The following is a 16,188-nucleotide window of genomic DNA, read 5'->3' on the forward strand; positions in this document are numbered from 1 at the left end:
ACAAGATTTTGGGAAGCCTTTAGAAAAATTCAGAAATCCTCACTAATAATGAAACACAGTGAGATGTGTGGTTGAATAGTAGGAACTGAGTTGAGGTATAACTATGGAATATAACCTGCAGCTTACATGCCCACAGGCCTAAAGAGGTGGTGAAGGAGGAGAGTGGCGTGCGAGGGAAGAGGGCGCTGGAGGAGGAAGAGGACGGCAGCTCAGAGCATCTTTCCAAGAACAAGCAGAAAAAAAAACTACGCAATCCGCACAAAAGCTTCGACACCTCTGTGAAACGTAAGCCTCCCCCCCCCCTCAGCCCCACAAAAGCTTTGACACCTCTGTGAAACGTAATAGCGATTGTCAGGCGATGATGCACAAACAAGCATGAAGTTGCGGGTCTTGTTGTTGGTGGGAACATGGGGAGCCATGTGGATAGCAAGTCTGGGTAAAGGTGGCCGCTAACGGTCCAATTTCTGGCGAAAAATCGTTAGAGCGATCAGAAATTCGGATCAGATTGGTTGTAAATATCTGAGTTGATGGGCACAATCGATTACGAATGATTTTAAAAATAATCGTCTGATTTGGATTTTTGGCAAACCAAAATTTGGATTTTCTTGTTGGCTGTGATTGATAGGAAGCAAAGATTGGTTAGTTGATGGTGTTGTGAACGATTTTTCTCCTGATCAGAACTATCTGATCGCTCGACCGATTTTTCGCTAGAAATTGTATCGTTAGTCGCCACCTTTTTAGGTTTGCCTGATCTTATTCACTTTATGATAATGTTGTCTTGCATAAAGTAGAGCTTTGGCACTAAAGGACAACTGAAGTGAGAGGGATATGGAGGCTGCCATATTTATTTTCTTTTACTCAGTACTGGTTGCCTGGCATCCTGCTGGCTGCAGTAATTTCTGAATCACACACCTGAAAGAAAACCTGCAGCTATTCTTGTGAGAAACATCTGATCTGCATGCTTGTTCAGGGTCTATGGCAGTATAAGAGGTGGAGGATCAGCAGTACAACCAGGCAACTGATGGTTTAAAACTAGATATGTCAGCCAATATATCCACCTCACTTAAAGTAAACCTGAGATAAAGGATAAAAAAAGATACTACATACCTGGGGCTTCTTCCAGCCCACTTCAGGCTAATTGGTCGCCATCCTTCTCCACAGCCTGGGTCTTCTGCATGTTTTATCCTTTACCTCAGGTTTACTTAAAGCGGAATATAACCCTGCATTTCAACTTTGCTCTAAAACATTATTTACAGCATATTATATGCAACCAGCATTTTTTTTTTTTTTTTTTTACTAGACCAGCATTGGAAGGGTTACACAGAGCTTTAAAGTTCCTGAAGAGAACTGCAGACGCATCCGAAGCTTACAGAGATACATTTTGTTTACATCAAGGGTCTCAAACTTGCGGCCTGCGGGCCTTTTGCGGCCCTCGATACAATATGTTGTGGCCCGCGCCGGCAAAAGCTTACTTATAGCTCGCTTTAGTGCTCCCAAGTAATCCGCCGCATCCCCACCGCTAAACGAGGGCTGCAGAGCCCCCAAATCGCCCGGGGGCAATCCGCCAGCATTTCCTGGAAGGGGCAGAGCTTTCAGCTTCGGCTCTGCCCCTCCTGACGTCAATCGCGGCGCATCGCCGCCTCTGTCCGCCCCTCTCTGTGAAGGAAGAGAGAGGGGGGCGGGCAGAGGCGGCGATGCGCCGCGATTGACGTCAGGAGGGGCAGAGCTGAGGCTGAAAGCTCTTCCCCCTTCCAGGAAATGCCGGCGGATTGCCCCCCCGGGCGATTTGGGGGCTCTGCAGCCCTCGTTTAGCGGTGGGGATGCGGCGGATTACTTGGGAGCACTAAAGCGAGCTATAAGTAAGCTTTTGCCGGCGCGGGCCACAACATATTGTATCGAGGGCCGCAAAAGGCCCGCAGGCCGCAAGTTTGAGACCCTTGATGTAAACAAAATGTATCTCTGTAAGCTTCGGATGCGTCTGCAGTTCTCTTCAGGAACTTTAAAGCTCTGTGTAACCCTTCCAATGCTGGTCTAGTAAAAAAAAAAAAAAAAAAAAATGCAGCCCTCGTTTTGTGGCGGGGACGCGGCAGATTACTTGTAATGGGAGCACTGAAGCGAACTGTAAGGTAAAATAGGCAAAATAGTTCACTTCAGTGTGAATTTGATTTTAAAATAAAAATCAATGCAAGGGACTGGGGGGGGGGGGGGTGGCTAGAGCTGCTGATTGATTGATTGATTCCCTTATGCGGCCCAGCCTCATCCTGACTTTGCCTCCTGCGGCCCCCAGGTAAATTGAGTTTGAGACCCCTGGTTTACATAAATGTAAGTGTGTAATGTGACTTACTCTCTGACTGAGAAGGAGCTGGAGGACAGCCAAAGAGTGTGTAACATTTATCACTTGTTACTAGAGTTGGGCCGAACAGTTCGCCTGGCGAACCTCTCTGGGCCTCTTACTACTTCCGGGTCGCAATGACCCGGAGTAGTACGCCTGCGCTGCCCGGCGGAGCGCGTCCTAGATCGCGCTCCTGTTGCCGGGCGCTCTCTGCGCATGAGCGTGACGTCACTCATGACGTCACGCACATGCGCAGAGAGTGCCCGGCAACGGGAGCGCGATCTAGGACGCGCTCCGCCGGGCAGCGCAGGCGTACTACTCCGGGTCATTGCGACCCGGAAGTAGTAAGAGGCCCATGAATTTAGAGATGTTCGCCGGCGAACGGTTCGGGAACCGTTCGCCACATCTCTACTTGTTACATTCTATTTAGTTAAATGTATCTATCTGAACTTCTGCATATCTCTCCACGGAACTTTAAACTTCTGTGTTTAACCCTTCCAATGCTGGTCTAAAGTTGCAAATTCCGGGAGTGAACCGGAGGCGGGGACCGGAGCATCAGTGGGCAGGCGTCCTGTGCGGGACCATTACAAGCCCCCCGGTAATTTTTTCCTTTTTTTCCCCCACCTACCCCCTACAGTAATCCTTGAAGCTTGCCTTTTAAAAGCACAAACCAGAAACTTTGGTCCTTACTGGATGTCCGCTTGCATATTATTTACATTAGTCCTGCCAAGACTCACTGGCTGCATTATATGGTTAGGCAGCTTTATCGTCGGTTGCATTGTTTTTTTTAGGATTTTTTTTATTTTTTCTCCATTTTTCAAAATGTCATAACATTGTTGTTATACCGTATAATTGATTTTTATATGCCGGTGTGGAAATAGCCTGTGAAAAGTGTTAGGCATTTCCCAGACCGTGTGGGACACATGGCTTTACCAGGTGATTTCCTGTATGACTCATAACAGTGTGAGAGGAAGAGTTGGGGGCGGGGAGGGACTAAACTAGCCAGTCTATTATTAGAAGTCCGAGTGCTGAAAATAGTCAGTTTGTTATTAGGACTCTGGTAATGGGCATGGCTAAGTGCAATACATAGCATCAAAGGAGGAGTAAAGGTGGCCATACACTGGTCAATACGCTCCATGGATATCCAGCTGATTAGATCATTTGATCGAATTGGCTAAAAATCGATTTCACTACGTTTTCATGATTGGTCCATTTACAGCCAAAATAAATTTGGTTGATTGTACCAGATGGGAAATATAAATCGGCAGAAGGTTGAGAGCGCGATACTAGCGGCATTCAATCTTGGGGTGACCAATGCAGCAACAGAGCTTACTCTCACCTGTCCACTGGCACTTTCTCTCCACCACTGGGGCTTCTCCCTGTTTGTTTTTTTTACACCTGGTGTGCCTGTGTCACATGACAAATGCTAGAGGCCTCTAGTGGTCATGCCAAGGTGGCTCTACTGTTTGTCCTCTTGCGTTTAATCACGGGACACACAGCTCCCCAGGAGAGAATTTTCAGGGGGAGCCCTTGCAGTGGAGGAGAATGCACTGGTGGACAGGTGAGTGTAAGCTATGCTGCCTACACTCTGTACAGCTGGGGGAATGGGAGAGTGGGAGAACCCCTTACAGCTGGGGAGCTAGAGAGGAGGAAGCCCTCCATAGGTAAGTAAAGCCTATCGACCCCCCCCCCCCCCCCCCCCCCAAACGGCATGCTCTTCTACAACCTTCCCTTACGGGGGAGTTTTAGTTTGTTTTTGTAATGTACAGGTGCACTGGTCCCTTTAAGCACTCTGCATGAGTTGCCTATCCTATATTGTATAGTAATTAACCATTGGCACTCCACGTTGGGCATCAATTCTTGTATCAGTTGGTTATCCTATGTTCTAGAGCAGGGATTTCAAACTCAAATACAAAATGGCCCGAAATTGAACACTGGGACCTAGTTGTGGGTCATCCTCAACAGTGTTCTCCCCAGGCTCTTTTAGCCGGGTGCTCCACCTGGCTGTCATCGGCTCACCTCCTCCTATACTATAAGTAGTTGCGCACAGAAGCACCGGCCCTGCATTTTCTCATATTGCCTCACCCGCCTACTTTTTCATGCCACCCGGCTACTATTTCATGCCACCTGGCTCAAAAAAAGTTCTAGGGAGAACACTGTTCAATGTCTACTAGCCATCTTCCTCCCTTATAAAGTTCCCTGGTGTCTAATGCCCCCCCCCCCCCCCTCCAAACCCTATACAGTTTCCTGGTGTCTAGTGGTCCTCTTCCCTCCCTTATATGGTTCCCTTGTGTCTGGTGCTTTCCTTTCACCCTTCACACAGGGCTTCCCTGATGATCTAGGGCTTCACCTCCAATATAGCTTTCCTGGTGGTGTACAGTGGGTCAAACATAATGCAAAGTGGGAAACCGCTTGGGGGCCAAATTTATAGGCTCTGATGGCGAGGTTTGACGTGTATGTTCTAGAGGAATCAGCCATCATTCTATCATGCTTGATATTGTGTTCTTGCAAGAAATAGGAGGAGCCAGACAGAGGTGGGGATTTTGTGTACATCAGGAGGGTGGCATTACTGACAAATATTAATGCTGCATTTTTTGTTTTTACAGCTAAATATGCAAAATGTGACCAGTGTGGAAACCCCAAGGTATGTTTTGTGAAGATCTATTTTGCACCCAGCAGTATATAGACTGTGGTCCTGGGCTGTTAAAGTGGACCTGAACCATTGCACAGGACAGAAGGAAAACATAGAGAAATGCACCCTGTATGTATTTAGAGAGTGTAGCCCGTCTTAATTTCCCCTGATTGGGGACTAGTCACAACTGTAATTTGATCTCTCAGGTGTGTCAGCTGGCTGCCTTGATAGATAAGCTCATTTGAAAGCACAGGATGTTAACAATATGTCTGCTTCCATGAAAACAGGAAGTAGAAACTTCAGAATTATAATTATTTCGGTATATGTATCAGCTGTAACAACGAAATGGTTCTCTTTAAAGATTATGCGGTTGCCTATCTTTTAGAGGAGAGAAGTTCTGAGTTCATGTCTGCTTTAAGGTTTGCTACGGTGGTGGTGAAGGTGGGGGTGGGATGATCTTCATACAATGTAAATAACTCAGTAAACCTGGTCCATGTCTATTAAAAACTGGCTATTAGATGGCAAGCAGGGCCATATTTGGGTATAGATGGGAATGCAATGTACCGCCAGGTCAGCTGGCACAGTGTTGCTGGCATAATGCCTGCATCCTCCTCATTCCATTGTCTGCCCCACTTCCACCCCCATACAAGTACCATAGCTCGCCCTCTCCCCGTGGGCAGTGTGGGGTATCTACCCCTGTTGCCAATCATCCAGTATCGCAGGTAGTTGCTAGATTGGGTGGCGTGTTTTCAGCAGGTTTTTTTTCACACTCTTGTAGTCATGTGACTAGCTTGGTGACGCTGGCTTGCCTCTACTCCTGAGCTGCTGCCACAGGTTATTCTAGTGCACTGCATTGACTTATCTCCCATTGTGGTCTAGGGAGAGGCAGTGCAGCTTGGGCTATGACAACCTCTTCCCCCACCCCCATCCTTCGTATACTTTTTCCATCAAGGATTAAAGACAGTGCACAGTTGGGATCCTAAGTGCCACCCAATTCACATGACCACAGAAACAAGTCACTCAATTTACAGCATGATGTTTCAGCAACCATACTATGTTATGAGATGACCCATGTGAGGGCTGACAACTTTTCCCAGCTAATTAGCTCATACCATATCTAGGCCGTATTCCTGGATAAATATTGTTCTACAGCTCAGAGAACTTTGATAAGGCAGGCCCAGTACAGCTGTGGGTGGTCATGTGCTCACTAACCTTGTCATGTGACACTGGATTGGTGCTGACTGATGTTCTCTCTTCCAGGGCACAAGGTGCGTATTCCATCTGTGTCGCAGCTGCTGTAAGAAAAAAGCCTTCAGGGAGATGGCGGACTGTGCAGGTAGGTATACTGTTGGGGGAGGGGGGGGGGGGTCAGCAAACAAAACCACACACCTTTTCTTATGGAAAAACTGCAGGCGTTGACCTAAAAAGGTTTGCACCAATAGCAGTATTTTCTAAATGAGATCCGCTCGCTGTCTTTGAAAAGAATGAGTTTTTTTTCACCATAGGGGTTGATTAACAAAACGTGTCTTACTTATCTCATGAATTATCTCTCCTTACTTAAAGAGACTCTGAAGTCTCTAAAAAAAAAAAAAAAAAAAAGTTTTTTTATTTCATAAATATGTTTAATACTTTTAATACTGTGAATCATCAACTTACTACACTATATTGGGCTCTTGCTTTCCTCTTTTCTGTTTTACAAACGCTAGTACAGAGGCGCTTCACTAGCGTGCACAACCTGAAAGTGGAGGAAGCGGGCTTGAGACCCGTCAAACGCGTTGCAAGCTGTTTTTGGAGTAAGAATAAATACCGTGTTTTTTTTTTTTTTTTAAATCTTATACAATAGTTGTGTTTTTGTTGGGGAGGAAAGCCCACCCTTTTTTTTCTCATTTTATACCGATGCTTTTACTCTGTTGGCGCCTCTGTATTGTATTGTGTAAGACTTAGACAATACAATACAGAGGCGTCAACAGAGTAAAAGCCACTCACCAATGGTGAGTACGGTCTGCGCCTGCGCAGTACGCTCCTGGTGACATCAGGGGAAGCGAGGATGTGGCCACGCAGGAGCAGTGGTTTTCTGACTTTAAAGTCACAAATTCCAGTAGTGAACCGGAGGCGGGGCCGGAGCATCAGTGAGTGGCTGCGCGGGCACAGGATGTCTGTGGGGGGGACCATTAGAAGCCCCGGGTAAGTTCAACTCTTTTTTTTTTTTTTTTCCTACCCCACTACAGTATTCCTTTAAAGTATACCAGAGATCTTATAATATAAAGATTTGATACTTGCCCGGGCTTCCTCCCACCCCATAAACACACCATCCTCCCGCAGTCCACACCATCCTCCCGCAGTCTGCCATTTAGCCCCGGTAATTGCTTCAGTTGCGTCAGTCTGGGTCTTCTGCGCCTGTGTGGGAGGTCCGCGCATACGCAGTAGACTCAGATTGGAGACGACTGAGACAGTTACCGGGGGTGATTGCGGCTGAACGGCAGACCATGGGAGGATGACGAGGGACTCACACGTGTTTATGGGGAGGAAGGAAGCCCCGGGTAAGTATCTATTCCTTGTGATATAAGATCTCTGGTTTCCTTTAAGTAAGGTTGGATAAATCATAATGCAGTAGTCTGGGTTAATTGGCATCATCGAGGATTGGCTGATGCCATATAAGTGTGCTTTCTGGTTGCTTGAGACTCCATTTAAAAAAAAAAAAAAGGCCTAGTTAATACAGTACAATCCTCGACTGTATACATACAATACTCTGTATTGTATGCCAAAATACAGTAATTGTAAGTATATTGTAAGTATATTAACCTCGGGGGATCCATGTAACCCAGTCTACAAGCACAGCAGAGACCGGGAACCGCCTAGAAGTTGACCTTAACCACTGTGAGTACTGCCGGCGATATGTGCTGGTTGGTGGAGACTGCTGCTTAGTTGAGTTCCGGATAACCAGGACTCTACTATGGTGATGTTTAACAATGCTTTTACAAGTAATGTAAAAGGATGAACGTAAGTCCATCAGTGAATAAACAACCAGTTTAGTAAAACACACAGTTCTGCACCTCCAAATACCCAAGTTGGTCAGAAGGAGGCGCTCCATTTCCTTTAAAAGGGCAATTGTTTCTCTCTAAAAGCGAAATGAGCAACATTTGTATTACTTTTTTTTGTAACGTTTTTCAACATACTTTACAATTCAGTATAATATCTTTTTAATCAATCCAAGTCTAAAAAGTATCATAAAAAAAAGTATCATACCCCTTAAGAAAACACTAACTTTATTTGCCAAATCAATACTCAATTTAATACTTATCCTTATACCATTATATTTCCAATAATCCCCCCCCAAATGCCCCCCCCCCCCCCCCCCCACTGCCTCCTCTGTTGCCTCCTCCCTTCTCTTCTGTTTGCTAAGAGAGGGCTCCAGATTCCTAAGCTCCAGAGAAAACACTTTTGCCTGATTATTTATACCTACCCCACATACACAGACAAAGGAAAAAGAGAGAGAAAGGAAACATGAAATGTCCCCTCTCCTTCCTCCTGGAAGCACCCCAGCCCAGGCAATCTGTCCCCAATGTCTACCTAACAAACATTTTTATTATTTTAACGGGACCCTGAGCTGTACCCTACAATCAAAAATGTTACTTACCTGGGGCTTCCTCCAACCCATCGTAGGCCGCAGGGTCCCCTGGCGTCCTCCTGGCTCCTCTCCATGTCCCGCCAGCCACTACGTGTCATGCCGATGTGACAGTCCTGCACGTGATGACACCGAGCGTCAAGATCCAGAAAGACTGCCAGGGTGTCGCCAGTAACGGGAGCCGCCAGTAGGACACAGAGGAGCCAGGAGGACGCCCGGGGGAGTCAGGGCCTACGGTGGGCTGGAGGATGCTCCAGGTAAGTGAAATTTTTGATTGCAGGGTACTGCACAGGGTCCCTTTTAAATGAAACTTATCATAATTCTGGGACTACACCATGAGTTTTTTTGGCAGATAGATGGGTGGCTCGATAGATAATTTCCGACAGGTCTGATCTTATTGCGATCATTTTTCTGATCGATTTTCTCATACAAGTGAAAAGAAATTGATTAGAAAATCAATTGGCCAGTAAATCTGATGAAAACATTTTGTGTATTACCAGCATAAGGGAGGTTTGTAATAGGATGTAATGATGAGGAGGGGGGGGGGGGGGGGTGTGAAATTGCTCACTTATGGTGGTCTACTCCTGTGGCCTCTCATCTGTACGGTGGTAGCAGTCTCCTCTGCTCATGATGCAGTTTTATCCTCCTGGCTTTGGCCCGCGTGCTGGGAGATGTAGTCCATGAATGAGAGTACAGCTTTGTACTCTCATCCACACACTACATCTACAGCGTGATAGTTGAACCTGCAACACCTACCAAGGGCCCAAGAGGGGGTATACTCTTTGGGGGGCGGCCCGGCAGGTGTCTCTTTAGGGTGATTTTCAATATATTTCGTAATGAAATCTATTGGAAATTATGTCTGCAGTGTGAAGCAGGCAATAGATCTGAAAGGGATTTTATTATATAGAAAGTTGCTGGATAGTGTACTGGTTAATGGCTCTGCCTCTGACCCAGGAGACCAGGGTTTGAGTAAGCCAGCACCAATTCAGTAAGGAGACCCTGCGCAAGACTCCCTTATACTGCTGCTGCCTACTAAATGCGCCCTAGTGGCTGCAGCTCTGGCGCTTTGAGTCCGCCAGGAGAAAAGTACAATAAATGTTCTGTCTTGTCTTATCTGATGGTCGATCTGGTGACAGATCGACAGGTGAATGGCCACCTTATTTCCAGTTCTAAAAATTCTTGTTCTGTTTTTTTAGGTCACGGGCTGCTTTTTAAAACCAAATATGAGAAGTCTGCTCAATATAAGGAGGTGCAGGAGGCTGACGTGCCAGAGAAGAACCTGAGCGAATCGAAGCTCCTACAGCCGCCCCCTGAGATCAAAGTGTGAGCCCCGCCCATCCTCTCCTCCTCCGTGGTGCCTACGTGGGCCCCCCTCCTCTTGCTGCTGCTCAGGGAATCCTTCCTCGTTTACTCTGCGTGTCTGGGGATCGTTGGCGCCTTCCTTTGAAAGGGCGCGGTACAAACTCTTTGCACTTCAGACTGTTTCTAATATTTTTTTAGCTTTAAAATATATTTTGACTGGACCGAAGTGTTTTCCGATTTTTGCCTTTTTAAAAAATAAAAAAATATTGATGCTGCTACCACTTCTCTCTAGCCTCCTGCAAAGCATCGGACACAGCACGGCGATGTAACTGGATTCGGAGGATGTAGTTTAGGACTTTTGCTGGCTTAGATGGAAAACACAACAAATAAAGATCTCACAGACTTCATACATTTTTTTTTCCCCTGTGTGTTTATTGGAGGATGGGGGAGAGGGGAATGACCGCATTCATGTTTGCTTGTCTATACAGCAGGTAAGCTGGTCACAAGATTTAAAGTGACATTCCACTTTGTGTTAAAGAAGAAATCCATTAAAGGTTACTTGAAGTCACTTTAAATAAAGTAAAATATTTACCTCCGTAGGGGGAAGCCTCTGAAGGGCTCCAGAGGCTTCCCCGTTCCTGCGTAGCCACGCTTTGTACACGTGGAGCATGGCCATGAGCAATATTCAACATTAAAGCGCAACTGAAAAAAGCTTCACTTACCTGGTGCTTCTGCCAGCCCCCTGCAGCCGACCTATGCCCTCGCAGTCACTCACCGATGCTCAGGTCCCCCACCGCGGCTCACTTTCACTTTCCCCAGTTCGAGGGAACTGCGTCTGCGCGGCCCTAGCTGTGCGCCTCATTCACGCTCCCATAGCCGACTGTGTACTGTGCAGGTGCAGTAGAGATTTTTTTCGTACTGCGCGTGTGCAGGGTACTTCTGGATACAGGAACGTGTACTAGGGTACACGTGGCCAGAGCACAATGTAGCCGCTCGTGTAAGGTTTTTGCTCTGTGCTACTACAGTGACATACCCATCTGTGTGGCTGTGCTCGTACACAGAGGGGATCATGGCTACAAAAAGTAAGGGGCTAAAAAGGGCCAAAAAAGCCCTCTTACAGAAATTTGCCTTAATGCAGGGGTCTCAAACTCGCGGGCCATTTGCGGCCCTCTATACAATATTTTGTGGCCCGCGCCGGCAAAAGCTTCCTTATAGTTCGCTTCAGTGCTCCCAAGTAATCCGCCGCATCCCCGCCGCTAAACGAGGACTGCAGAGCCCCCAAATCGCCCGGGGGGCAATCCGCCGGCATTTCCTGGAAGGGGCAGAGCTTTCAGCTCTGTCCCTCCTGACGTCAGTCGCGGCGCATCGCCGCATCTGCCCGCCCCTCTCACTCTTCCTTCACAGGGAGAGGTGGCGATGCGCCGCGATTGACATCAGGAGGGGCAGAGCTGAAGCTGAAAGCTCTGCCCCTTCCAGGAAATGCCGGCGGATTGACCCCCCGGGCGATTTGGGGGCTTCAGCCGCAGCCCTTGTTTTGCGGTGAGGACACAGCGGATTACTTGTAATGGGAGCACTGAAGCGAACTATGACTTAAAATAGGCAAAATAGTTTGCTTCAGTGTGAATTTGATTTTGAAATAAAAATCAATGCAAGGAACGGGGGGGGGGGGGTTGGCGAAGCGGGTGCTGCTGATTGACTTTTATTGTGGAATCCCTTATGTGGCCCAGCCTCACCCTGACTTTGCCTCCTGCGGCTCCCAGGTAAATTGAGTTTGGGACCCCTTCCTTAATGCATAGTCATTTTAGTATTAATTCTTAACTTAATGTAAGCCTGTGGATCATCGCTGCCACGGAATCTCCAATGCCCCAGAGAAATCAATCCAGCGACTTGTCGTCCTGGGGTTTATAATTAACCTGGAAGAGGCAATACTAGCGTAATTAGGAACTGACTGACCCTGCAGCACAACAGCAAGCATAAGCTTGTTCTTCAAGTAATATGTTGCCATGTATATTAAAGGGGTTCTTTCGCGAAAAAAGTAGGCAGTTAAAAAATGTGACAGATGACAGGTTTTGGGCCAGTCCATCTTTTTAAGGGGGATTCTCAGGGCTTTCTTTGTTTTCAACAGCATTTCCTGAACAACAGTTGCAAAATCTAACTGACATAATAGTGATCAAGTGATTAGAGAGGCCGGCTGGTATCTTGCTATTTTGGCAGTTAAACTGCTGTTCAGGAAATGCTGTTGAAAACAAAAAAAACCCTGAGAATCTCCCTTAAAAAGATGGACTGGCCCAAAACCTGTCATCTGTCACATTTTTTAACTGCCTACTTTTTTCGCGAAAGAACCCCTTTAAGTATTTCAGTTAGGGGGAACTCATAGCTCCCAACTGTCCCTCTTTTGGAGGGACAGTCCCTCTTTGGGAGCCCTGTCCCTCTTTCCTCTTCATTTGTCCTTCTTTCAGGACTTTGTTCCTCTTTCTATGTAATGTATTTCTCTACTAAAAAATGTTTGACTCTAAACTTTATTCCCATCCTTTAAATTGATATATTACTAATTTTAAAATGTTAATATAAAGGAAAATACACCAGGACAGAAAGGACCAGTGGGGTTTGAATTCTAAAACAACATATTTTTCTTATAAAATCTTTATGGTATGCATGACTAGGGGTGTGATGGGGCATGGCCAGGGGTGTGGCTTAAGTGTCCCTCTTTCTCATCTTAAAAAGTTGGGAGGTATGGGAACTCATGGATAAATACTTACCTGATCCACCTCAGTTCAGGCGAGTGATCGCTCCATCTGCCTCGGAGTTGCAGCCATGTGGGGTTTTTTTTCTCAAATTTCTGCCATGGGTCTGACCACCCCCATCTGCGTTGCTGTGGCCCGCCACTAGCTTGGACCTAATTGGTGGCCGGGGGCAGGGAGGTCTCCAATGAGCTTTGGCAGACTTTGGAAACATGGCTGTGACTGGGTCTAATCTTCAAAGAAGAACTTTAGCTAAAAAGGGGGGGGGGGGGGGGGGGAATCAATACAGTGCAAAGTGAGAAGTACAAAAATAGAAGACAGATCAAGAAATGACTGATATTTGTCACGTAAGTTGTTCATATTTATATAGAAAAAAGGTGATATTGGCGCTCCTTAATTATCACAGTTGCCACTACCTAAAATGTCAAAACTAAACACATATACATATAGATTATATAACAGAACAGGATAATCGCTATACAGCTGAGGGTAGCATTCCCCCCTAAAAGTTACTATGATAAAATGTCCGTACAGCGCTCACTCCACGTACTGTAACCACCAACAACAATGAATGTGCAACAGCTCCACTTTTATCAAAATCACCAGTCTTTGGTAAAAATACTCTCACCAACGTCCAACTGTTATATCACAGAGCAGCTATTCGGCTGGTATGGAAATCTTCCCACTTTTATTCCTCCAGATGATATCTCACATATGGCTCCGTTTGTACCTCAAAAGAACATATGATATGGCATAGTGTGAACCTGTTTACAACTGTTACTTTCTTCAAAGAACAAGATGTCTCTCCACCAGTGAGTGATCCCCACCGTGAAAGTCCGCACTCAGCCTCCACCAGATTAGAAGAAAAACATGCTCACCAGATGCAGGTGCTGACCAATTTGACCAGCTACAAAGCGTTTTGTTGACCCAACTCTGAACTCTCACAGCAGTCTTCTATCAGCAGCTGGTCTCAAATTTCCTCATGGAAAGGGATAATAGAGAACATAGTGTAAACCTGTCACAGCACTAAAACGCTTCACACCCGGTGCTCATATGGGCACAAAGTCCCCACTCCAGACAACCCACTCCCTGTGTAATACACCACACAGTTATATTAGTCGCTCACCAGATATTCTGCTGATCCTACACAGACCAGCTACATTCGCTTTGGGGTGTCTATAGGGGTGGAGTTCTTGTTGGCAGCGTTATTCTGTGCCTATAACTGATACACAGCTCCCATAGCGTAAAACTGTTTTATTCAGCAATAAAAGATTAAAATCACACTCACATTTGGTAAAAAGTTATGCGCATATAAAAGAAACCTCCTGGACGTCCTGAGCCACCGCTCTGCTAGCGTCTTCCTGTCTGCCGCTTGAGGCCACGCCCTACCGGTTTCGTCAAATGACTCATCAGGGGCTTGCTGGCCAGCGGCAGACATTAGACGCTATAAGCTACACTGTATGCTAATTTCCTCCCAGAGCGGCTCCAACTCTCGCGAGATGTTTACTCCCTGCTGCCTAGCAACCTCGTAGGTCTGCCGTGCTGTCATCTGAACTGCAACTCTCACCAGATGTTTACTCTGTGTTGCCTAGCAACCCCGTAGGTCTGCCGTGCTGTCATTTAGCCTCCCTGCCACTAAGATAGATTTTCCCCGTACAGGGACCCCTTCTTCTCTATAACGTTAACATAGATCTTACTGATCTTCCCCATTATGAATAAGGGATAATATTTAATAGGTGAATATATCGTATTCTACATAGTCAACCTGTCTCTTCACCCTTCTCCAATGTTATTACGTGACCAATCTGATAATAATTCATATGAACCTACAATGGTGTGTCCTAACCCTGCATTTTATTCTTATTATATTTAATTCTAATTACAGTGCATGTTCCACCTCTCTATACCAATGGTGCAACCTCCTACATGCTCTGTGACTACACATTAACGCATTCCTAGGGCTCTTAACCACCTTTCTTCATCTCTTGTGCTACCACCTCTATATCACTATACAACAATGTTAAATATACAAGAAATGGTCCGACACATCCCGTATGATGTTGGGTAGACCTACCCTCACAGGGCCCTGCCCCTCTATCCCACTCCCGTTAACCCCAATGATCGGGATGTGTCTAACCATCATCAACAATACCATGTACCATTTTCTTTCCCTTTCGTGATTAAGGGAACGAGGGGGGGGGGGGGGGGTTCTATATAACCATCTATCACCTTTGGTGCACCTACACTCAAATTATCTACATAACCATGCTACCTAATTTTCCTATTTTCTAAACACCTATCTGTGATTTCACTGCCTAATGTGCCAGTTACCTCAATCATCTGCTATAAAGCAGTTCAGATCGAGTTCTACATTGAGCCCATCGGGTACCATAGTTTTCATTGTATAGATCCATCTCGTCTCCATACGCGAGATTTCTCTGATTTTATGGCACCCTCTCCACCTAGTGGTTAATTTTTGAATGGCACTAAACTTCATTAACGTTGAATCGCGGCCATGTTCTTCGGAGAAATGTCTGGATAAGCTATGATGTTTGAACCCCTTTTCAATATTTTTTATGTGTTCATTAATTCTTTCTCTCAATTTCCGTTTTGTTCGTCCGATATATTGTTTTCCACATGGACACCAAATGAGATATACCACGTGTGTGCTATTACACGTGATGAATTCCCTTATGGTGTGACTTTCGCCTGTCGTAGTAGACACATTGCTTTGCTGCTTGCCAGTTTTCGTGACCAAGCAGGGATTGCATTGTCTACACGGGAAGAAGCCCTTCTGTCCACACAGATCCGTCTTATTTCTTATAGGAGGCTCATCAATACATGTCTTAACTATACTCCTTTGCAGATTATTAGCTTTTTTGTATATGAATTTTGGCTGAGGGGGGATCTTATTCTTGAGAACGGGGTCGTTACATAATAATCCCCAATACCGTTTCACAATCCTCTCTACATCTCTATATTGTGTATTGTAGTCTAGGCAGAGTGCGAACTCGTGTTCGCCATTAGCTGAGATTCTTGGCCTATCTTTCACCAATAGGTCTCTATCACAGTTTTTTATCTTCTCTATTTCCCATTTCAAGGGCTGCTCTTGATATCCTTTTTCCACAAACCGTTTCATGAGAATTTCTGATTGTTGCTCATAATCATTAATACTGGTACAATTCCTTCTCATCCTCATAAATTGGCTGCGGGGCACACTTTTCAGCCAGTTCTTATGGTGGCAGCTTTTTACTGGAATGTAAGCATTCCTATCTGTCTGCTTAAAAAAGGTCCTCGTGCCCAAAGTGTCTTTTTCCTTATATATAACGACATCCAAGAAGTCTATTTCCTGGTGTCCTCTTTTGGCCGTGAGCACTATACCCTTGTTGTTACTATTCAGCCATGTGATATATCCATCGAGTTCGCTATCTGTGCCCCTCCAAATCCACAACAGGTCATCAATGTATCTTTTCCAGATTGTGACCTTCTCACTCCGGGGGTCAGACAGGGCCTTAAGTTCCCAATCATCCATAAAGATGTTAGCTACGCTGGGCGC

General features: G+C 45.9%; 1 protein-coding gene across 1 annotated transcript in view; it reads left to right on the forward strand.

The window, feature by feature from the left end:
• The window catches only part of DUS1L (dihydrouridine synthase 1 like), a 36,641-nt gene extending 26,339 nt beyond the window's left edge, over positions 1-10,302 (forward strand). Inside the window, exons 10-13 of the mRNA XM_068263020.1 lie at positions 137-285; positions 4,939-4,976; positions 6,225-6,300; positions 9,786-10,302. Of these exons, the coding sequence (XP_068119121.1) occupies positions 137-285; positions 4,939-4,976; positions 6,225-6,300; positions 9,786-9,916 (394 nt within the window). The 3' untranslated portion in view covers positions 9,917-10,302. The remainder of the gene's footprint in view (positions 1-136; positions 286-4,938; positions 4,977-6,224; positions 6,301-9,785) is intronic.
• The last annotated feature ends 5,886 nt before the right edge of the window (positions 10,303-16,188 follow it).

The sequence above is a fragment of the Hyperolius riggenbachi genome, chromosome 12, assembly GCF_040937935.1.
Source record: "Hyperolius riggenbachi isolate aHypRig1 chromosome 12, aHypRig1.pri, whole genome shotgun sequence".
NCBI lineage: Eukaryota > Metazoa > Chordata > Amphibia > Anura > Hyperoliidae > Hyperolius > Hyperolius riggenbachi.